Here is a 24960-nt window from a genome sequence, read left to right on the forward strand (position 1 = left end):
AACACTGGCTTTGGTCCTTGACAAAAAAGTGGGCTTGATTCTCATAGCTAAGTACAAAAAACATGTTCCATCAATTTAAATCTGTAGTCTCTCCAGGAAAAGTAGTTCATATAACCCACCATGTTCCTATATTTGTTACATATGCCTTGGACCAAAGCATAATCCTATAAAGTGAATGAATCAGTCCTTTCTTGGTACAGGTTGTTCTCAACAGGTTGTGTTAATTTATGTATTCATTGTGATTCCCACTCTCAGGGGGAAATCCAGCAGGGGTGTTTGCATTGGGGCTGGTTGGAGGAGAGTGGAAGATATATGTGAATAGGCCATTGGATCGGGAGGAGAAGGACCAATACCTTCTCAATATCACTGCCAGTGATGGGCTCTTCATGACGAGAACTGTGGTGGAGGTGACCGTAATGGACACAAATGACAACAGCCCAATCTGTAACCAGGTCAGCAATGCTTGACCAACTATAATACCTCTTTCTTACTCCTTGTAGTTTCCACAGCAGTAAACGTGTCCTGGTAAGCACTGTTTAACTCTGTGCTGTCATCCTCCCTAATAGGTCAAACAGGCTAATATAGGAACACTTGCAAATTGTATACTTATATTGCACAAGTAATGTCTTTTCAGAAACTGTGGCTGTTATTGTGAACAGTCCAATGGATTGTGTGTAAGCATATCTAACTATTCTGCATGTGTCTCTTGGCTTCTCCTGTTGTTCCTGTTTATGGAGTTTGTTTTATCCTTCCAGACCCTGTATAGTACTTCGTTCCCTGAGGACATTCCCCTCAATAGCATCATCCTAACAGTGGGAGCTACAGATGCAGATATCGGAACTAACTCTGAGATCCAGTACTCCTTGTTTGGCATTGGTGTTGAGGACTTCTATATGGATACAAACACTGGTGCGAGCAGATAGTGTGTGTCCCATACAAATGTGGCCATATGTGTTTTAAGTATGGATGTGGGTGTGTTCCAAAAAGCCACGTGTGTGTCCTAGTTTGCATACATTTGTGTGTGTTTTGTTTCTGGTATACATCCTCTTTGTAGCCACAAACGCACACATGCACATCCATGCAGAAGCATAGCTCTGAATTTTGAATCTGTACCCTCTCAGGGGAACTGAAGACTGCTGTGGCCCTTGACCGGGAGAAGACCCCTCGATACAAATTGATTGCCCAGGCAACGGATGGAGGGGGGCGGTTCTGCCGCTCAGAGATCTCCCTGACTCTCCAAGATGTAAATGACAACCCTCCGTCCTTCTCTGCCTCCCGTTACGCAGCAAGTGTCTATGAGAACACAGCCCCAAAATCCCTGTTGACTCGTCTTCAGGCTAATGACCCAGATGAAGGTGAGCTTTTATCAGCCTATGCTTGGTATCTTTGACCAAACCAGTGCTCAGTAGACAAGTTCCTTACAGCCTGTAAAATATCAGTGAATGCTATTCCATGAAGGCAGTGCTCCTCAGACATGTTTCCAGAAGATTTCAGTGTCTGCATGACTACACAAGCCATATGATCATTGTAGTAATGAAATTTACCCCCACCTATAGCTTGTAGCTGGATAAATTATTTGACAAGAGCTGGAAACTGACTGGACTGCTGCTCTCCAAGAATAGAATTTAGTTTCCTCAACTGTAATGTGTTCAATGCATCACGGCAGTTTTAATTTTATATACACCATCTAGGCAGGAACCGGAAGGTGACATATTCCCTGGTGGATTCAGCAGGAGGCTTATTTTCCATTGATGAGTCCTTGGGGATTGTTATTCTGGAGAGGCCCCTTGACCGGGAGTTACAGTCATCCTACAGCATCACAGTCTGTGCCTCTGACCAGGGCGTGGGTGTGGTGCTGTCCTCCATGGTTGATCTGGCCATCACGGTGCTAGATGTCAATGACAACCCACCTGTATTCCAGAGACGGGACTACACAGCCACAGCATCTGAGGATGTCACAGTGGGAACAGAATTATTGCGTGTCTATGCCACTAGTGAGGACATTGGAGTAAATGCGGAGATCTACTACAGTATCCGCTCTGGCAATGAGCTTGGGAATTTTGAGATCAATGTTTTGACTGGTAGGAGCAACAAAAGGGTATAATTTTTTCTGATCTTTTCACAGAATGCCTATATGATGTATTACTATCTACGAGCTGTAGTGGCAGCAAATGTAACAACATACTTAGTAGCCAAACATATATGGTATGGAGGGCTTGAAATTAGTCACAACAAAAATGTAGTTTAAGAGATAAAATGCATCAGAATTCTTTTGAATAAATGAAAGAGCAGCACATGAACTCTTCCTAAATATCTTAACTGAGTTCAGAATCATCAAACCATTTCTTTTTAGACTTGGATTCAAGCTTTGGATCATTACATTGCTATAAAGTATATTTCAACTAAGCCAGAGCCTCTCTTCAGAGGGAAAAGTATGTTTTACCAAAAGGGCCTGGTATTCAGTTTTTTGGTCTTCTGTAACTAGCAGTGTTGAACCTCTCGATTATGGACTCTTGAAATTTATCTGACATAATATGCAGTGTATAGATTTAATAAACAGAGTCCTCCATAATTAGTCATACCCCTGACAAAACAGACACAAATATATTTTTCTGCATATAGTATTAGTGGCATTAGACAGAGTAAATTTCGATTGCTCATAAAAACAAAAAAAAGAATTTTAATACAGAAGGAGGAAGGGGGCTGACACTCATTCACATTGGTGTATTGTAAATCTTCTTCCAGGCTCCATCTCAGTTGTGAAACCTCTAGACTTTGAGGTGTGCAAAGACTACTACCTGACTGTGGAGGCCTGGGATGGAGGCACCCCACCTCTGGGTGCAGTCACCACAGTGGCAATCAAACTGACAGACGTGAATGATAACGCGCCCACTTTTAACCAGGATGTCTACAATATTGTGGTCAGTGAGGATGCTGCTGTTGGACAGTCCATTGTTCAGGTATTCTGCCACTGTCACATGATGGTCCTGTAATTGTTGATGTGTAGTGCTAATATAAGCCAAAGTGCATGGAACAGTGGAGACAGGGAAGATCAGGGATCCTCTAACATGACAGTAATACCTTCACTAGCCCGCTGCAATTGTGTAGGGTTTTTTCTCCACTGCCTTTGTTGCATCACATGGAGAATTTTTATCCTTACCTTGTGAATAGTTATTGGCAGAAGACCCGGACAGCCTGTTGAATGGACAGATTGTGCACTCCATTGTAAGCGGGGACCATGGGAATCAGTTTGCCATTGATCCAACCTCTGGACTGATGAGAGTCAACAAAGAGCTGGACAGAGAGATGGTAAAAGCCAGCATACTCCCCCCTTGTCCTTTCATATCTGTGACAGAGATGGGGACATATTAGACAACTGCAAAGCATAGTTCTTTTTCAGTGTCCTAAGTCTCTCAGGCAGTTATTTTGCTTTGTTAAATTCCCATTTGTGCAGAGTATAACATTAATTTATGTTAATTATTAGAGTCCTGTATTAGCGTCGCCCTGTCTATTGTGGTCACTGACAGACAAGGCAATATACCCTACCTCCACTTTAAGTTATATTACAGCATTATATGAGGCATCATTCCCTTGACTGGCTGTTGATTGGATTATCTCTCCTTGGATCTGCTCTCCACAAAGGTGTCTAGCTATAACCTGGTGGTAGAGGCCCGAGACAGCGGATCGCCCCCCATGTCGTCCACAGTGACCATCAACATTGATGTCTCCGATGTGAACGACAACCCGCCCCTCTTCTCACAGTCCAATTACACTGCTGCCATTCAGGTGAAAACTTAATTCTGACAGCCAGTCACAGGCATCAGAAAGTGTCATATTACTTCATATTACTTCATTACTTATATATTACATCTAACCAAACTGTTATCAAATAATCATCCTATTGTTATTCATTGTTATAACCCTTATGGAAAAATCATGTGATGTACATATAAAATCATATATGAAATCATGAAAAAACTAAATAATAGGATCATACCTTAATATCAAAATACAAACAATATTTTAGAAATGTTGCATTCATTTATGATGTGTATTCTGTATTGTTGAACATGTTTTCCTGTTTGTCATTTATTAACAGCTGTAATATATTTTGCAGCTGAAGCTGAATTACTTGTCAATATAATACTTACCTTATTTTCAGATACATTATGTTGTGGTAAGACAGCTTTGACAGCATCTGAACTCACTTTATTGCCGTGTTTCTTTAATATTCTTATTTACTTTTTTCAATCATAGGTAGACAAACCTGTTGGCACCAGCATTCTGCAGCTGTCTGTCACAGACCAAGACTCCTCTCTTAATGGCGCCCCCTTTGAGTTCCAAATCATCTCTGGGAACACGGAGAACGCCTTCATCTTGGACCAGGCAGGGGTGTTCTGGTCAAACTGTATCTTTGGGCTGGACGGAACAAGGGAATACACCATCCAGGTGCAGGTGAGGTCTAAGAGGACTATCTTTATTGGACTGCATATTTTATGATTACTTCTTAAGAAATGCTTGCAGATCAAGTGCACTGAGGTTGCATTACGATGCATTACTCTGCCCCTAAAGGCTATGGACTCGGGGAAGCCCCGCCTTTCGTCTACTTCTTTCATCTTCATCTGTGTGACCGGGGATAACCTCAACAGGCCTGTGGCCTTCCCCCTGGAAATCAAGATCGTCACAGCAACGGATGAGTTCCCTGGGGGTGTTATTGGGAGGATCCAAGCCACTGACCGCGACGAGAACGACATCCTGTCCTTCAGCTACAGGTCCCAGCACAGGAGCATGTTCAAGATGAACAGGCAGGACGGCCGCATTGTGGCGACGGGGGGCTTGGGCGAGGGCAGGTACCTGCTGAATGCTACTGTCAGCGATGGTCGCTTCTACGTCACTGTGGATGTGACCGTGGTCGTAGAGAAGGCAACCCCTGAAATGCTCCAGAACAGCATCACTGTACGCCTCGAAAACGTCGCCCCAGAGGACTTCGTCGGGCAGCACCTGCGGGACTTCATGAGCACGCTGCGTGAGGTGGTTGGGGCCGTGGACGTACAGAGCCGGGACCCAGTGCACCTGCTCAGTCTCCAGCCCGTGCCTGGGACGTCCCAACTGGACCTGCTCCTAGCGGTGGAGGCCCAGGGCGGGGGCTACTATAAGGCTGCCCAGCTGGCACGGTTGCTCGTTGTGTCCAGGAGGCGACTGGAGCGCTTGCTGCGGATATCAGCCATTCTGGATGGGAGCTGCTCGAGCTCGGAGTGCCAAGGGCAGCCCTGTGAGCAGATGGTCCAGTTGGACCCCACCACCCCAGTGACCTACAGCACCGCCAGGGTCAGCTTTGTTTCTCCGCGCTTCAGCAGGACCGAACGATGCACCTGCGTCGGTGAGTCTGAGCAGCAACAAACACCCTAATCAGTGAGCTTCAGCAAGTCCAAAAATATAGGGAAACCACTTCTGGTCAGCAATCTATAGTGGCTAGGTTGTTCACAAATGCCATGCTGATCCCTATCCTGCAGTATTGCTCACTATCTAGTTACACTCCGAAATTAAGTCTCACACTTGTGTGTTTTGCAAACAACAAGCCATTTGTTTTATAGCAAACTTTGTTTTATAGAAACTATTCTATAGTTTCCAAGTTTGCCAACCATGTATAGATACTTGAAGTCAAAGGTAGATGCATTCGCCTACCCCCAACTCTCATAGGCGAAGACTGCCCACCTACCCCGGATCTGTGTGAGGGACTGTCTTGCCCAGGGGACATGCAATGCATGGCCACACAGGGCACTCCAGGGCCTTATGCCTGCCAGTGTTCTCCAGGCCAGCTGGGGCAATGTACAGGTAAGTGGGCTTTCAGGGAATATTTGTCAGTAACTTCATAATGTTAAATTGCATGTATTTGTAATATCTATTTGAACATGTGTAATTGTTCCTGTTTTCATACAGTGATACATATGTAACAGCACTGTGTTTGGCAACAACACATGTTCAAATAAGGCTAATTGTGTCTGTGTTTGTACAAAATTTCATGCTATTTTTTTGGTGCACGTTATACTAGCATTTTGATAGTCGCTCTGGATAAGAGCATTTGCTAAATGACAAAATGTGACTGCAAATGTAACAGGATGTGTTGAAATTTTGTAATATAAACTGAGCATTAATAGATATGGAAGCTGAAAATGGCTGTGCTTACAATTATTTTTTAATGCCGTTATCTCGAGATCACAAGTCAATTATTTCATTGAGATAACAACAGACAGATTTCTCGAGATAATGGGTTAATTTATCTCGTTATCTCGAGATAACAAAGCTCGTTTTCTTGTCATAATGAGTTAATTATTTCATTATCACAAGAAAACAAAAGGTCGTTTCCTCTTATTACTTATAATGTTCATCAGATATCAGGAGTGCCATGTCAGCATGCGTAGATGGCATCTTGACAACTGTAGCAACTGATTTAAGATGAAAATGTCAGGAGTACCCATTACTGATTATTGATCAACGCATCAGACTGTACTTCAGTCAAGGTCATGCCTTATGGATCCTTCCCGACAGTCATGACAGCAATCTTGAAGGCTTAAATCAGGTGTGATCAGATAAACCAGACACTCATTTTCGAGTTCTCCATAAATACCCCGTGATCTCGAGAAAACGGCATTAAAAAAATAATTGCAAGCACAGCCGTTCTCGACTTCTGTAAAAAGGCAATACATTTCTGTTTACTGTATGTTTATTTTTCAATCATAGCACCTCAATAAGCGCAAGATGTTCCATCTTTGTGATCATTTTAGCATTGCCAACTCCATTGCATCAGAAGTGCCAGGTTGTAACAACCGTGTGGTTGTTTCTGTGAGGAGGTGGCACATTCATTGTTTATATGCTGAACATCCACTGATTGCACAGCTCACTAATAGCCCCTTATCCAGAATCTGAACTTGGAACAATTAATGCAAATGACTTTTTCCATTGTCTTTACTGTCTTCAGTTCAGTACTGTCTTTTTTTCCTGATTGTGATTGTTCTGTGTGAGTGAATTTAAAAAGTTGTGAGGAGGTTTACATAAGTTATGGACTCCACAAATCCCTCCAGTTCTTCTCACCAGTGCAGAATGACAACACTATCTGAGGGGATGAAAATGGTAGGGGAAAGCTTTAGGGTGTGTGTAGGAACAATAATGCTGGGCAGCATCTTATCTGACCTTACGGAACAGAGTTAGCTGTGGGAGGACAATGGAAAAACGCTAGGGCTTCCTGGGTTTGTGGTTAAGTTCTTGGCTATATACCCTTCCTATATCCTTGCCTACAGGCCTCAAGTGGATTAGAAGCCAATGAACATCAACACAACAGAATGAGATATAACAATGCAGTAATGGAGTGAGGTCCCTTGTAGCAAGGGGTCAAGGCTTTGTGTAAACCATCTTGATGGATGTCGGCAAGCACAGGCATGCAGGATCATACTCTGTTTCTGCGTTGATAGGACGTATTTTCGTACACAGCTGCACAAACGTGCATGCATGACTATTGATGTTTATTTTGATGCTGAGTGTATGCTATATGCTAAAAATGACTAAAATGGGAGTAGAAATGGTACAGATTCAATCATATGTGATTCACCCACACAAAACTGTATTACATTTGTGATTACATAGATGGGCATTGGATTTTTTTTCTTTACTTTGCTTTTTTACTTTTTATTTTCCCATAAGCATGAATATTTTTTCTGTCATCACTGAGATTCTTCAAAAAATGCATTGTCTGTCTTCAGGTGAAACTTCTCTCACTTTCACTGGGAATAGTTACATTAAGTACCGAATCACAGACAGCGGTAAAACCAGTGAGGTGAAGCTGGGAATGAGAATCAGGACGATGCACAGCCAAGGTGTTCTCATGTACACACGTGCTGACCCCTGTACTATACTGAAGGTGAGCACCAGACACAGACACACACACTCAAAGCCCATGCTTAATGTGAGAAATATACAGTATGAATTGTATGTAAAATTTAAGCTATGCAAGTCACTTTGGATAAAGTTTTTTTGAGCATAATGGTAATATACAGCTCTGTAGAACTGCTTAGTTTTGCAAGGATACCCTTTGATTTCTGTCTCAAATCAGCCAGTATCAGAATGTCTTTATCATCTGACCTGCAGCTTATTTATCAGGCTTAGAATGTGATTGGCAGTTTTCCCTTCTCTTTTGCAGTGCATACAGCTTACTTTGATACGTTAAAACAGTGTTCTGTTTAATGTTTCTCAACAGTATGATCTCCTCCTTTGAGCCACACATCTGTAACCCCCCTCAGGGTGTAGACTGTAGGCCCTCTGTCTGTTAAAATGATGAAACCTGATGACCTGAGTGACCAGTGTGCCTGGATAACATTGTATCTCTGTATCCTTGCCTGCCTCGGCCATGATCCCATGTCCACCCGGCAGATCGAGGAGGGAAAGCTGAGGTTCCAGGTGGACTGTGATAACAGCCTGGGAATCTCCGGGAGGCCTGTCAATGATGGGATGTGGCATGCCGTGTCTGTGGAGTTGATGCAAAACTTTACCGTCCTGTCGCTGGACAATAACTATGTTGAACGTCAACGCCGACTTGCCTCTGTCCGCCCCTGGCCCCTGGGAGGCGATGGAACCTTCTTTCTGGGAGCAAAGGTGCAGCCCTTAGACTCGGACCAGCGTGGAATGGCAGAGAGGAGGGGCCCACGGGCTCTGGATGGGTTCCGGGGGTGCCTGGACTCAATGGTTCTGAATGGAAGGGAACTGCCTCTGCAGAACAAACGTAGTCGGTACGCTGAGGTGACAGGCCTGACCGAGCTGAAGCTGGGATGCGTGCTCTACCCTGACGCCTGCCAAAGGGGGCCCTGCCAGAACGGTGGCAGTTGTGTCAGCCTGCCATCTGGTGGTGAGTGCTGGGAACCGCACTGTGTTCCTTGTGTTGCTATTGAATGTTTCTCTTACTTGTGTGTTGTTACTGAATGTGTGTGTGTGTGTGTGTATGTATGTGTGTGTGTGTTGGTGTCTTATCTGTGTATTTGTGTGACTGTGTGTGAGTCTATGTGAGTCACGGCACAGGCATGGACTCAAACGCAGTCCAGGCGTATTCAGTTTCCAAGCGGCTTTATTAGAATCGCAGGGCAAGTTCATGGTGGCAGAACAGGCAGGTTCAAAAACCAGGCAGGCAGTCAGATCAGGCAACCAAGGCAGGGACGAAGTCAGAAGTCAGCACGGGATCAACAACACAAGTAAACAGTTGGGTACGTAACAGAGGAAAAACAGACAAACTGGCAACAAGACAGAGACAAGCAGGGAATATAAAGGGCTGGGCTGACGAGGAGATGGGATGCAGGTGGGCAGGCAGGCAGGTGGAGGCGATTAGGAAATCAGGTGAGCGGGGACAGGCCGGAGAGTGGGACAGGGCCGGAACCCATGGGAACTGTAAAAAAAAAAGCACATGGGTGACACTGACAGACAGGGAGAAACACAAAAACAACAGCTAGGGTGCTGAAGTACTGACAATGTGTATGGGTTTCCATGTGTGTATCTGTGTCGTTTGTGTTTGTATGTTGTATGCTAGGTGCTCTCAATGTGGCTGAGCAGAAAAGATGTGCATCTACCTGTTCCCTCCCTGCTGCAGTCACGCTTTTAGAAAATGGCAAGCAGGGTCTCTCTTTTTTTGGGTGAGATGGCAAGGACTGGCACACCGCTAGTCTTGTTTGAAGTACATACTGAGTGGAGTCTATGCATAGCACGCAGATGACAGTTTTCACTGTCTGTGTGTACTGGCCCTACTTTTTTTTTACATGCGTCACAGCTAGAGTTTCCAGTTCCGTAATGAGAAGCTTTGCTTTGTTTCCATCAACACCTTCTGCCAAAATCTAATGAGCACCAGCTGTTCAGTACACACAGGTTGCAGCCCAAAACAGCCTGTGGCATGCATGCACTGTGAGAGAGGTTGTGTGTGTGTGTATAGGGGAGAGAACTGGTGTACAAGTCAAGTAGTGTTTCATAGGCAATCATTTTTTAACTAGTTTAAATAAAATTTCACAATGTATGTTTACCAAGGAAATTCTGACCTGTTCAGTGATGGGTGATTCAAATTTACAGAAGTGGTACAATTAAACACATTATTACATTACATCACATTACATTATATTACATTACAAACACTGCTGAACGCTCAGAGTATCCTTGGAAATAAAAATTGAGTTTCAGCTACCAAGATAACATGTAAAAGGTGGTGTTCTACTGTGGTTAGCCAAATCAAAAGTACTAACAGTTTCTGATCCACTTTTTCCTGGATCAGGTTTTGAGTGCAGCTGCACCTCCAAGTTCACTGGGGGACGCTGTGAGACAGAGGTCACAGCTTGCATCCCTAATCCCTGTCAGAATGGGGCCTGCAGGTCCACTGGGAGCAGCTTCTTGTGTGGCTGTCAGAGGGGCTTTACTGGTCTCACGTGAGTCTTTTATTAATCCGTATTCACGTTTGTTTATTTCCATGTTCCATTCAAATGCATGCACACAACTCACACAAAACCTCACACAAACACATACACATGTGGAAGTTAGCACCTACAATGCTACAAAAATGAATGCTGTTCTGTGGAGGAACAACAAATATTATGTATTTTTTCTTCATAAATTCAGAGATGATTGAAGAGGTAATTGCATGTTTTTTTGTGTCGGTTCATATGCAGATTACGCTATTTACTGTGTACTGTCACATATTAGACACCAGGAGGCAGCAATGAGCTAAAGCTGAATGATATTTCAGCATGGCACTTGAATACATGAATGTGTATTTATTTTAGACATTAATATCAAACTCTCAGCCCTCAAGCTAGCCTGGTACTGAGGCCTGCCCCTTTAGCCTTTGAGTGCAAACAGATGTTTATTATAGCAAAGAGAACAGCTGTTTGCATTATTTATTCATTGAGCAGATGCCATTATCGAGGGAGACTACGGTTTATTGTTGAAGCAACTGAAGCGCCTTGTTTAAGGGCACAGCAGCTCCTCCCCATCAGGGATTTAAACCCGCAGCCTCTCCATTAAAAGTTCAGTTCTTGAACCACAGCGCTAAAGCACAACACTGCCCATTACTTCTTTCAGTTCTTTTTTCACTTCCCCTCTCAGTCAGTTTACCCAGTTGCAGTTTATCACATGCTGTAAACATATTCATTTTCAGTTTTCATCCCCTGAATGTGTTTTGCTTCCATCACTCTTCTGTATGGTGTACTACTCGTGACTTTGAAGTGAACTTTTAGAAATAAAGTTAGCTGAAGGCAGCTATCTCGCCTGGGATGACTGCCCACATTTGGATGTTTTCTTGGCAAGTGAAGGCTGTGTAAGAGTTTTCAAAAAAACAGAGAGAAAGAAAAATAAAGGAAATATTTTGTGCAGTCACAGTGGGTTGCTTAGATGTGCTCCTCTTGGATTACAGGGCCCCCTTAAAGGTTTGTTATCATCCCAAGGTGTCAGAATGCAGGAGCTCAGGAGAAGAGGTGGCGTTTAGAATGTACAGGAACAGGAACCCCAGGACCCCTCTGTCACTGTTGCCCCGACTCTCTCATAGGTGTGAGGAGGATGTGAACGAGTGTGAGCGGGAAGAGTGTGAGAATGGAGGTGTGTGCGTCAACACAGTGGGGGCGTTCTACTGCAACTGCACAGCGGGCTACGAGGGGCCATTCTGCGGGCAGCCCGTCGCGGTGCCACCGGACCTGCAGGCCGAGGCCCTCAACCTCCTGGGCCCGGTGGAGCTGATCAGCATCAGTGTGCTGTTGTTTGTCATCCTCATCCTTATTGCGCTCTTCGTCGCCGTCCGTAAGAGGGTCTTCCCCAAGCGCTGCTCGCAGAGCGACGTGACGCTGTCCGCCGACCTGGCCACCGCAGTGGCTGCCTTCCCGCCACGCAGACTCGGCCCCCGCGGATCGTTCCTGGAGGGCGGCGGTCCGCCGCAGGTGCTGGTGCGACCCACGGCCTACACCCTCCCCCGGGTACACAGCGGCCTGCGCGTTGACCTGGACGGTGTGGCCGACGGGATGGGCGTAGGGCACATGCCGGCATCCGCCCTCCACACAGAGTCGCCCTACGCTCTCACTGCACGGAGGGGCATAGCGGTCTGCAGCGTTGCCCCGAACCTCCCCCGCGTCTCACCCTGCCGCTCCGTCTGCAGCTCCACATGTAAGTGGGTGGGAGGAGGGCAGGGCAGTGCTTTATAACTTCAACAAGTACCAGGAGATAAGGATCAGTACTACCTAATGATAGATCGTATCTCATTATTGCACCTAGAGCATTTTTGCAACATCAATCAAGGTACAGAAAAGTAATGCATATTTTAAGTGCTTGATCAAATAAATCACGATGAAGGGCATTGAGTGACAATCTACAGAGCCAACAATGGTTCCAGTTTAATTCAGGAGAAGGTATTCTGCAGTTTACACACACACAAACCCAGGCACAGACTGGCTGATTTACCTTTCTCTGGCAAGTAGCATGACTATAACTAGGTGTGCGTCCATAATGCAGGTCTCAGCAACCAGAGAGAGTGATACTATTTACCTCTCTCTGTCCTTTGGTTCTAATATGCCCAGTATGGAGTTTGCAGCTTAATCTGTCACATAAAGGCCTAGTACAACTCAATTCAAGCTGTTGCCTCAGCTGCGGCGTATGGCATGGAAAGTATCTTGTCTTCTATCATTACTGTGTGCCACTTCAGACAAGGAAAAGTGCCAAATCTATATTCTAAATAAACACTCTTTCCTGATCCCTCTCTGCTGTGATTGAAGGTCTTTCAGTTATGTGGGGGCTGACAGTTGTTTCTGAGGTAGTTGAATCAACTCCTTAACTCGTGTGTATCCACTCGTTGAAGGAAAAACTTCCACAGGACTCCGTGTAAAAAGATAAAATAAAGGTGTTTATTCCAAACTGTACACGTAACAGAATATGTTGAAACAAAACTTCTCTCCTAAGAGAAAATCTAAAACTAAGTTGTTCCTAATACGACACACGACTACAGTAAGAAAACTGTGTTGCTCCGCAGTTCAAAAAGCCCCCCCCCCCCAACTCCCTCCTTAAAGCCAGACTGAATGTATAAGCGTGAAGCCAACCTGTCTTAAAGTTACAGTGTTACAAGTATAAATCCAATCATAAAAAAGGCATCCTAATCCTATCAATTGTACATTAATGGTACAGCTTTTACCTGTGTCGTCTATATGAACATTATGTATTAACAATAACTTATACACTCTTTACTGTTTATGATAATGCTACTGCCCCCTATAAACTTTATATATATAATATAAACAACAACACTTAGATATACAGTTATCACACACATGTCACACAAGTGCTTTGGCTCCCACAAGTTACAATCTTAAAAGTTATTTCCAGATTGTCTGAGTGGTTGTAAACTGTCACAACAAAGCAAATTACTGTAATCAGAACCATCTGCTTCTGTGCAGTGTGGCACAGGAAGTAGGCCACATTGATCTCCCAAAACATGAAAAATTCAATAAGCGTGCTCACACTCAGGTAGGCAAAAGGACTGCAGGATAAACTGTGACTGAGTACTCCAGCAGCACTGGTGTCCTCACCCACACCAATGGATTTTGGGATTCTGTCCACACAGAGGCTTTGAACATGGAATACAGCGTCTCCCTGATTGGCGCCACACTGATTGGTGCTCATTATTTTGGAGAGGTGTGTGATGGTCTGCGACAGAATGATCAAGTGCTGGACAGGAGGGAGGCACCTGCACTATTGGCTGCTTTACACCAGAGAAATCCAAATAAATCCCTTGCTCTATAACCTGCTTGTGTTCAGCCCGTTATACGCTCAGATGCACACTGTATTACACGCTTGACCATCCTTCGGCCCCTGACCTCTCTTCCTCTGTGCAGTGAAAGTGGTGGACATGGTTGAGGAGGTCACCAGTTTCTCAGGCAGCAACTCTGAAGTCCAGTCTCTCAGCTCCCTCCTGTCTGACTCCTATGATGATGACGGTAAGACACGAGCTCATTCCCATCACAAACAAAAATGTGCTTTCACTATTGAAAGGATATTTAACAGTAATATGCACCAATGATCACAGTTAAAGCATCATACTGTGCAACCTCTGGAAGCACTATAGAATACTATTGGAACCCAGTTCAAATCACAAACTCTTAATATCATGTATTTAGTCTGCACTGCAGATGTGACGTCAAGCAGGTTGCAGTGTATCATGTTTTTTTCCAGCATGCTTTTAATGAGGAATGTCTTTTATAACTTTTAATAATCAACATGGTTAATGGGTAATGTTATCTCTACACTTGTAAATCTTGCTGTGTCAAAGCAAGGCATTTGCACTGAAGTGTCTTATTATTGGAAGACACAAAGGAAATGCAGTCATCCCAAGGTTCACTTCCATTCACTTTAAATTATTGAGGCCTTGTGTACCAAGAGCTGTGGTTGTCCTTGAGTGATATACTTCTGTTCTTTTGTCCATCTTAATACCCTCATGGCAATAATCTTATGATTCATCTGTTGGCTGTTGCTGTCTTTTGTCAAAGGCAAGCAACTGCACTGACATAGTTTTTATTTAAATTGAGCAAACATTTTTTTTTACATCTGTGTGAACAAAATAGATTAATTCTGTTTACTTTATGAAATGATTCCCTACCTAAAAATAAATTAGATAACTACTGACTTTTGTAACATGGCCATTAGGGTCTATAGTTTACAGCTCAGTCTTAGTATGTAATATGGGCTGTTAATAATTCATAGTTTTATTTAATTTATTGTATTTCTCTTGTATGTGATTTGTTTGTCTTTTTGTTTTGGACATCTAAAAAGTGACTCTGTTATTGACAAACATTAAAAATAATACAGTATAAGCATGAGGGGACAGGTTGTCAGCGAGAAGTATGAGGGACTGACACTCTAATCTTGCTCTTGCTCAGAAGTATTCTGGGCCTCAGTAACTTACGTGTATGCAGCAAATATTTAAATCAATCTTTAAATGGTATTTTAACTCAACAGGGCTTATTTTCTCCCTGTCTCCCATGCCACCTAAAATGCATTTCTGCTCAGGCCCTAACCCCTTGCCTCCTTGATTCATATTCCAACCCACAGGGGTTACTCTGAACCCCTCTGGCAGCACCTGAGCTCTTTGAGAATGACATGATTCACTGGACGAGGTCAACAGGAGGAAATTGCAATTGGAAATTGTGCAAATTTTCCAGGAATGAAAGACCCCCCGATGCACGCACACATGCAGACACTTCAGATCACAGACACAGACAGACACAGATCACTTTGGTTTCTCAGTAGCTGAATCCTGCTAATAATGGTGATTATGGTGGTTTATTCCCAAACATATACCACAACATCTTTTACCATTTACAGAAGTATTCTTTTTTTTACATTTTCTCTCTCGTGGTTCTGAGAATAAATTTACTTTATGTCAATCTATGTCAGGTCTGTGTCAATCTTCTTACCCCATTGCACAGCTTTATTGTCACTCCATGATGTAGAATCACATGGTGAAGTTAGCAGGTGGAGTATTTGCATTTAATTATTGTACTGTATGGCACTCAAAACATTCAGTTTCAGTGACATTGTTACAGCAGTCAACATGAACCATGCAGGATCAAGCCAGAATTTTCATCAGCAAATAAAAAATATGTACATATGCAAATAGCAGTTCAATTTTGTGTTTGTATTTTTATCCCTCAAAAAGACATTAGGGACAGTGCTAGTATAGGGCCAAGTCCACTGATGAGCCAAAACATGACCACCTGCCTAATATGCTGTTGGTCCTCTATGCACCGCCAAAACAGCGCCAACCCGCCCAGGCATGGACTCTACAAGACCCCTGAAGGTGTCCTGTGGTATCTGGCACCAAAACATTAGCAGCAGATCCTTCAAGTCCTGTAAGCTGAGAGGTGGAGCCGCCAGGGATCGGACTTGTCGGTCCAGCACATCCCACAGATGCTCAATCGGATTGAGATCTGGAGAATTTGGAGGGCAGGGCAAGACCTTGAACACTGCATCATGTTCCTCAAACCATTCCTGAACAATGTGTGCAGTGTGCCAGGGCACATTATCCTGCTGAAAGAGGCGACTGCCATCAGGGAATACCATTGCCATGGAGGGAGGTACCTGGTCTGCAATGATGTTTAGGTAGGTGGCACATGTCAAATGGACGTCCATATGACATCCATAAGACCCAGGGTTTCCAAGCAGAACATTGCCCAGAGCATCACACTCCCTCCTCCGGCTTGTTGTCTTCCCATAGTGCATCCCAATGCCATCAGTTCCCCTGGTAAACGGCGCACATGTACACGGCCATCCATGCGATCTAAAAGAAAACAGGACTCATCGGTCCAGGCAACCTTCTTCCACTGCTCTAAGGTCCATTTCCGACGCTCATGTGCCCATTGTAGGCGCTTTTGACGGTGGACAGGGGTCATTGTGGGCAGTCTGACCATTCTGCAGGTATGCAGCAGGGTGTGACACATTCTTCCCGTAACCATCATTAAAATTTTCTGTGACTTGTGCCACAGTAGACCTTCTGTGGGTTTGGACCAGACGGGATAGCCTTTGTTGCCCTCGCGCATCAATGAGTCTTGGGTGCCCAATACCCTATCACCGGTTTGTGGTTTGTCCCTCCTTGGACCACTGTCGGTAGGTACTCACCACTGCTGACCGGGAGCACCCCACAAGCCTTGCCGTTTCAGAGATGCTCTGACCCAGTCGTCTGGCCATAACAATTTTGCCCTTGTCCACTCCTGCCCATTCCTCCTGCATCCAACATGTTGACTATGAGAACTGATTGTTCGCTTACCATCTAATCTACCCAGACCTTGACATGTGCCCTTGTTTGGAGATGATCAACATTATTCAGTTCACCTATGAGTGGTCAAAATGTTTTGGCTCATCAGTGTATGTTACTAGGAATTACAGAGCAATTGTAAGTTTTGACTTAATTCCATCCGTCATGTCTGCCTTTCGGAGAGGGGTAACTCTGACAGGGAGAGGGAATCATAAGTGTGCCCATGCAACCCCTTTTCACGCTTCATCTCTCCTCTCTCTGCTTTCTGCAAGCCTCCGTAGTGACCGTCGTCCCACTGGCCAATGATGCGATCAACAACGAAGGTACTCCTGTCTACTCCTTAAGTGGTGTTTTCAGTTGCATTTGTCTTTTGTCAGTAATCCCAAAACCGAATTGTCTTCATTTTAGATTCATTTTATGTACAGAGAAATTGTTGCTTACTGAGCAATGTGTTGAATAACTATCACTATCATCACTAAAATGGATTTGATTTATGTATGCATTACTTTTTCATGGAACGTGCTCTTACTGCAGCAGTGGGCTGCATGGGGTTATTGACCATTTTACCAAAGTTCTGTAGAGTTTATGCTCCAGGTTTAGGGTGTTACTTGGTAACCAGAGGGGAAATTTGATTTCCAGGCCAGCGGCATACAGCTTCCCTTGGGTGCACAGCACTGTATGCTTCCTCAGCCCCTTTATTTGTTCGCAGGCCAGGTGGCTTTATCTTGTATATTTCTTCTTCTTTCTTCATACATCCAACCTTTCAAGAGCAAGCACCAAGAGTATTACTCAACCAATCCAGGAACATATTTGGGCAATGAGTTGATTAAGGGCTCAGATGGAATGAACACCATAAAAATCACTGCTCCCTGTTGGTCTACTGTGCTAGGCATACTGCAGAACGCGTTTACTTTATATTACAGTGTATTGAATTTTTCACTAGTCAGCATTACCTCAGAGGTGTATTGCAGGATAACCACAATGCTGAAATTGAGTTAAGCTGAAGACACTGTGCAGAGGCTTCAATGGCTACTAAAACATGCAGGTCTCATGCTTCCTCAAGTGTCAAGTTTAACTTCAAGCACTTCAGCTCAGTTTAATAGCCCTGGGTATCAGTCAAAGGAGATATAAGGAGCAAGTCTGTGCAAAAATAAACTACATCAGATTTATGCCTTGATTCATAGTTTATTGAAAATTTGGGATTTGAAATACATGTACCTTCTCCAGTTGAAAATGTTTCATTATTTTTTCACCAACCATCATACTTGCTAACACATACGGTACATACACACACACACAAACACAAACACAGCACAGACCACACATACACATTCACACACACAGACTGTAATCACACCAGCACTAAACTGCTATCTGTCCTTCCTTACAGTGTCAGTCATGGATCAACAACAGAGCTATAACACAGGTAACACTGCTTTGCCCTCCTTTGCCTACTGCTAACAGTAAATTAACCAAGGACCATAGGAAAAAATAACTGTCTTTTTAATAAATAGTGTGATTCTGCTTCCATACCCCCTCTTGACAAATCCCACCCTCATACTTTTTTCACTGTCCCTCCCATTAGTTAGTTTTAGTTCCGCCCACTCCTGCCCTGAATACTTACTGTATTTATTCCATGAACAGTGATATGGGGTAAATACAAAAATGGCTATTGCTCCAGGGTATATTTTTCACCCAACAATTGATCTAGGTTAATCCATGCCACCTATCAGTGTATCCCCAACCATTTTGTGCTTCTGTGTGGATACTGATGTGGAATCATCGCTTGGGGGCAGTAATCTATCCACACTGTTGGTAGTCTGGTTGCAGAGGGAGGGTAGATATTGCTGTGCAAAGCTGTAGACAGATTTCTGTTGTAAGTAAACACAAACAATGCGCATTGGTCATCTGCTAACAGGGTAGCTATTGTGCGTTTGCACATGCTGGAGAGTAAGGCCACGGTTTTTTGTAGCCAGGACCAAAGGTTGTCACTTAGTTTTGGTCATGACTGTTTGTCTCTTCATGTGATTGGATGATCACGTTCCTCTTTACCTACTGTTGTGGCTGACAAAAACACCCTCAAAGGTTGAATCTCTGTCTGTCTATACAGTAATCAGTGAAACATATCTGTTCCATTCATTTAGATATTTGGCTCAGCTGAAAACTTTGATGGCTACATTTTAAACTCCTGGGATTCAATTACTTTGTTTATTTATTCTGCTTTCTGTTGTTTTATAGAGACATCATTGTTCACTTTAATACTTTCTCTTTTGTCTGAGTGGAGATGTTTGTGATCTTCTGTGCATTTTTTTTTTCAGTGAATTACCATTTTGACCATGAGAATGAAATTTGCTTTGAAGTCTTCAAAGAGTATTTTGTGAATTGTGAGTTCGGCTCCACTTCAATTAGATGTGTCAAACTCTCTGGTGTCTCCCTGTGCTTGTGTGTGTGTTCCTTGTGCTTATTACCTTTGGCAATGTGTGGACACGTAGAAACGGTAATGCATACACGCTCCCTTTATAATGTGACCACTGCATGCTGTCTATATAAATCTGCAGGCGACAGCTTCTTACAGAGCTATGAATCTGTATGCATGCATGTGTATGTCTGTGTGTATGCATGCAGGTTTATGTGCTTCTGGACAAGTAGCAAGCCCTTGTTTAAGCTTTCAGAGTTTACTTTGCTTTTGTAAACCATGTTGTTATTGCTGCTCACTTTATTCCCCACCAACAGTAAAATCTGCTGTACGTTTCCTTGCATTGCCTTGTGGTCAAGAAAATTACCCCTACATTACACCCTGTCATTTTTCCCAAATTGTTAGAAAGTGATGGATAGACAATGTGAAACAGTTTTCATAGCATGCAACTCAAATAGACCATTCTGGTAGTTCAGAGCGTGTGAAAGCAATTCATCAATTTATTGTTCTCTGGTAAACAGAAATAGATCAGTACCTCAGATGAAATGACCCTCCCACTCCCCCAACAGCTTACCTTTGGAACACGCCCAACTGGAGGTCTGCTTCACGCCTCCTCGAAATCAATGACATCCCCAGACGTGAGTCCTGGGGCAGCGCCCGCGAATTGGAGACAGCTGACTACCTGGTGGGGCACATCACTGACGACGGCAACCCAGAGCTACCCCTGCCACTCCCTGAGGGTCACTATGATACTCCTCCCGCAGCTCGCCCGGCCTTCGTGGAGAGCCCCCTGACCGGCCGCCGTATCTACCCACACTTTCGCCCTGGCAGTTTCCAAGGGAGAGATGGTGACCAGGGAGTGTGGGCTGGGGAGCTTGGCACTTACGCGTCGGTGAGCTCGCTGCATGAACTGGAGACCGAAAGGCCGCCAGCCAGCGTGTCTCCCACTGTCCGTCTGTCTAACAACTCCTCCTCCTCCGCGCACTCAGACTCGGAGACGGGCAGCAGTGATTACGAGAGCGTAGACGAGTGCTTGGCGGAGTCACATCTTGCATTAATGGGGGCCCGGCGCCGGACTCAGGTGTGACCCCCATCACCGAGGCGTGCCCTGACTGAGTGGTACTGGACGTGATATCTGGACGCTCTCACCAGAGGAGAAAACAAACAACGTTCTGACCTGAGTGGCCACTCAAAACCTGAGCCCCTGGATGGAAACCGTCCTCTGAGAGAATGTTTTCATATGACACAGGCAATCTTATTCGCCTCCACAGTATTGCTTAGAAGAGAAGTGGAGGATCAGCAATGCAAATGAAGCACAAGACACCTTCACTCACTTCTCTCCTAAATGTACATTTTTGTGACTCAAAAGCAAGGCAATACTCTCATTCTTTTTCAATCCACCTAGTCGCTGATCCCACAATGACTGAATGTGGATGAATGTTGTCTCACAATAAAAAAGTAAACTTAGGGGTTAAAATATTGTGCATGGTTCATAGTTTATTTTCTGTCACACGACACTGCCTATTGGCAGCAAACCTGCTGTGATTACTCATCCTAGCAATGCACACACACCCAGGCACTGTTTTTTTGTGCTCCCTCACTTACTAATGATCTTTTAACAATGCCATTACTGCTTCTGCACAAATAGAGAGATTTGATAAACAGATGGGCTCATTGATGCAGTAATGCAGGTGTTGGCCTTATTCAGAAACACGCGTGATCTGGGTCTCATTACATCAGGCTCTCTAACCCAAGCTCTCTAAGCTCGACATAATTATTGCTCTTAGTGGTTGTCTTGAACAGGTCTCAGTACCTCTCACATATGTATACCTGGGGTAGTGTTTTCAAGCAGCTGTACTTTATTTAGTGCATTATTAGGTAACATGTTAAGATGGTTGTATTATTTCTTTCACATCAGTCCTTTGTTTTTCTTGCTGAATAGGCAGTTTATAGTCCTTCCATTGTTCTGAGCATTAATAGTGAAGTTCTGAGTGACTATGGAGTGTGTGTAATAACAATTATGTTATGTGAAGTTGTAGCACCCTGTCCAAAACAGTCCCATTTTCCCTTACCCTAACAGTATTTATGTCTGATGTATCAACTAGAATTTAAAGAGTTAGAACTGTAATACTGCTCCAGGTTTAAATGTATCTCAGTGTGGAATAGGAATAAAGAAATTCTGTCATTTGTGTAAATCACTGTCCTTGAAATGCATTAGTCTTATCAAACAGTTTTAAAAGTGATAGAGATTTGTGTGCAAGGTGTGCAATGTGTAAGAATGATTGCCTTTTGAATTATATTGATAGTGATCTTGAATGTTTGCAATAAATATTTGAAGGACAAAGTAGCTGTATGTGTTCCTTAAATATATATTTATAGGTACAAATCATATATTCCCCATATGACAGTACAGTACATATACACTAAAAAATAACTGTTACTCAGGTTATTGGTATAAATAATAAAAAAATAATAAAAAAAAAAACTTTGGAGTAAGGTTTCTAGCATTTGCAAAATACTTAAAAGTAACTTTTGTTTTTTTTTGTACTTTGGAATGCATATGATTGGGTCATTTGTAGAAGCATATGACTTTGTTTAGCCTACTGTGACTGCAACATGATCAACATGGTCTGAAGGAAATGTGGAGGCGTTTTCATATCACAGATTTGCAGGCCTGTAAATGTAAAAAGATGGAGGAATACTTGAATTGGATTGAAATGTAGGTGTGTGTATGCTCTCCATGGCACCACTGTATCACACAGATCCTGTGCTGATCAAATTTCTCACCTCAGATACATCCATGCAGAATAAATTATATGTCTTGAGGGCCCCATGAGCTCTGGCCATAGTAATATGCCAGAACTCCCTGCTTCAGTGTGTGCGCGTGTTTTTGAGTAAGAGCCATGTGTCTTCCCAAGAGCACGGAGATTGGTGGTGTTTTCCTCATTAGGGGTGTAAGATTGCTTCTGCTAGCAGACAAGCTGGGAGATCTCCCCATCGTCTGGACGCTGACTGGAACAGCAAATACAATGGTCTCAGAAACATGTTAAAGTAATGGGCACTCAAACTATCTCCAAGTTGTGAAGAGTATGTAAACTTTCTCTCGGCGGTGAAATGTTTGTTAACATTTTTGTAAGGACGAACTGCATGAAATTTTTCTCTCAGCGGTGAACTGTGTGTGAACTTTTAGTAGAGAGTTGTTTGTAAACTTTCTGCCAGTGGTGTGTACATTTTCCTTCAGTGGTAAAAAGCTTCTCTTATCAGTGAACTGTATGTAGACATTGTCTCAGTGTTGAATTGTGTGCTAGCTTTCTTAATTATTTGATGTTATGAAGAGTATGTTAACTTTCGCAATGGTAAAAAATTAGGAAACTAAAAAAGAGCAAAGAATATGCTGTTGTAAACTCTTTTTCATTGATGAAGCGTAAGAAACATTTGTTAAATTGTGAAATGTATACAACTGTTATCTCATGATTGTAGTGTATGCTAATGTTCCTTTGTGTAAACTGCCTAGTTTGCCAGTATGGCTTAGCCTAATATGTGTTTTGAAACTAACCCATAGCATGTCAGTCAGAGCACACATTTCTTTTGGAAATGGCCCTTAGGAACAGGTAGTACACTGTCTGCACAAACTACATCAGCAAATTCAAACTACAACACTAAAGGATACTTTTCTGCTAGTCAAACAATCTCCTATTCCCTGCAGATGTAAAGAGGTTCCTTTATCATTTAATGATTTCAAGAGATGGGTAAGGTTTGATACATGCTTAAAGGATAGAACTGTCAAAACACACTTATTTACTTTCACAAGCTTAATTTTCTTTTTTCCATTTAATTATTTTTTGAGGTTGATTGACAGGTCATTTGTCATTACACTTTTGTTATGACACAGCTCTCACTTTTGTCATTACACAGCTCACATTTGTTTCTAGTTCAGCAAGTATCAGCAGATCTCTCTGTGTCTCTCTGAAGTCTGCCGGTAATGCTGGATCTACAGCCCACAATGCGGTTTGTCAGACGAATAGCTACAGCAGTAGCAGCCCTAGTCGATAATGAGGAGGTCTGCAGGAACCTCTTGTGTCTGCTCCTTTCTTTGATATAGTGCTCTGTACAAGCTGAATCTCTTACATCCTCCAGAGTTTGAACATACATGAATATAAATTAACTTCAGTGCAAGAAGATGGTCCATTAAAGTATGATAATATCAGCAATGATCCAGAAAGACCTTAATAAAGGCACAAACAGGGCAGAGGTGGAAGGAGGGATAGAAATGAAGCATAATTTGAACAAAATCTGAGGTAATATCTCCATGTACCAGGGCAGGGCCCCTGAAGTTGAATATACTTCATGCAAACTCATGAATAGGGTCATATTTTATGAACTTTTTTTTTATGTAATTGTAAATGGATGAAAAAAAGTGAATTGAAAGGTTTAATTGACTTGCACCACATGGATTGAGGATAATGTATTGCAGCACATGCATTTTTATTCATTATAAATGATCTGACTGAAACTGGAAACATATCCATTTTCAAAACATGAGTGAAAAGACAATAAAACAGGAATGATTTCCTCACATAACAAGTTTTCAACAATCAATACATACGCCCACACACCAATTTTGTGTTATTGATGAATCTGTGTTGAGTCAGCAAAACTAAAATTCTGTGAGGTATATTTACCACTGTGGGTAAACTTCATTTTACCTCAGAGCAGATTAACTGAAAGGGCAGTGTGCCAAGGGTTTGCTCTGAGGAGTGTGGGAACTAGTGTACTATTTCCATGGGCGTGTGTACATGGTGTGTGGGTCTACCATTTAACAGATTATATGTCATAGCTGGATGGAATACATTTTAGGTGGCCTGCCTCTGGCCTTGTTTATCATTTCCAGGCAATCCACAAAGCTTTTTTGATGTCTGACGACTGAGAAATGAGAAAAAATATAATAACACCAGAGACTTGACAAATTCATCAGTTCTTAGTCCTCCCTTTGTTTCCCAGGACACTGCACTACTTTCTGTCCATGGAGAAAGGAAGAGTAACAGAAGCTACTAAATTATTAATTAACGAATAATTAAAGACACATGGAGAAGGGGTACGCTACATTTATATTTAATTATGATAATGTGCTGCAAATATTAACTTGTCACGGCTAGGCTAGCTGTACTAGCCATATTCATTATGTCAGGGTAATATCACAATCCAAGAAAACAGAGCTAACTCACTAACAACAAAGACCACAAATTAACAGCCGAATGATGAATAGAGTAGCTGGCACTTCAATGTGTAATCCTTGCTCAGTGCCTGTACTCTATGTGGAAATGTTTTGGCTGAGGGGTCCAAGGAAATGGTGCATTCAGGTTCTCTTCACATTTATGAAGACAAGGAAGACAAGGAAACATAGTGCCTATGTTGGCCAGATAAAAACTAGATGTGTCCATAATATGGCAAAAAAAAAATGAGGAATGATTCATTTTTCAACTCTTGGTAGTCATTTCACAATCCTTGACTGGAAAATAAAAACAACCACTATAACTTTACTTGAAATTTGGGTGTTGAAGATACATATTTTGTTCTTGTGATTAGTTCACAGGAAACTCTTTGAGCCACTGTACATCAATCCCCTGGAATGGAACACACTGTTTTTGAAGAAATACATTTTGAAAGGCATATGTTTTAGCTTGCATGTAAGTTGCTTTGAAACTAAATCAAAACCTTCAAAGCTTCTTCATTGTGACAT

The 24960-nt window shown here is 43.0% G+C and overlaps 1 protein-coding gene across 1 annotated transcript in view; it reads left to right on the forward strand.

Moving 5' to 3' along the window:
- The window catches only part of LOC118774472 (protocadherin Fat 3-like), a 41029-nt gene extending 20722 nt beyond the window's left edge, over nt 1–20307 (forward strand). Inside the window, exons 11-28 of the mRNA XM_036523815.1 lie at nt 256–452; nt 756–909; nt 1122–1355; nt 1692–2081; nt 2746–2960; nt 3172–3309; nt 3643–3786; nt 4258–4455; nt 4573–5380; nt 5701–5835; nt 7758–7915; nt 8425–8896; nt 10298–10448; nt 11564–12198; nt 13896–13991; nt 17077–17127; nt 18195–18230; nt 19790–20307. Coding sequence (XP_036379708.1) covers nt 256–452; nt 756–909; nt 1122–1355; nt 1692–2081; nt 2746–2960; nt 3172–3309; nt 3643–3786; nt 4258–4455; nt 4573–5380; nt 5701–5835; nt 7758–7915; nt 8425–8896; nt 10298–10448; nt 11564–12198; nt 13896–13991; nt 17077–17127; nt 18195–18230; nt 19790–20307 — 4730 coding nt within the window. The remainder of the gene's footprint in view (nt 1–255; nt 453–755; nt 910–1121; nt 1356–1691; nt 2082–2745; nt 2961–3171; nt 3310–3642; nt 3787–4257; nt 4456–4572; nt 5381–5700; nt 5836–7757; nt 7916–8424; nt 8897–10297; nt 10449–11563; nt 12199–13895; nt 13992–17076; nt 17128–18194; nt 18231–19789) is intronic.
- Nucleotides 20308–24960: the final 4653 nt, after the last annotated feature.

The sequence above is a fragment of the Megalops cyprinoides genome, chromosome 3 (genome assembly GCF_013368585.1).
Source record: "Megalops cyprinoides isolate fMegCyp1 chromosome 3, fMegCyp1.pri, whole genome shotgun sequence".
Lineage (NCBI taxonomy): Eukaryota > Metazoa > Chordata > Actinopteri > Elopiformes > Megalopidae > Megalops > Megalops cyprinoides.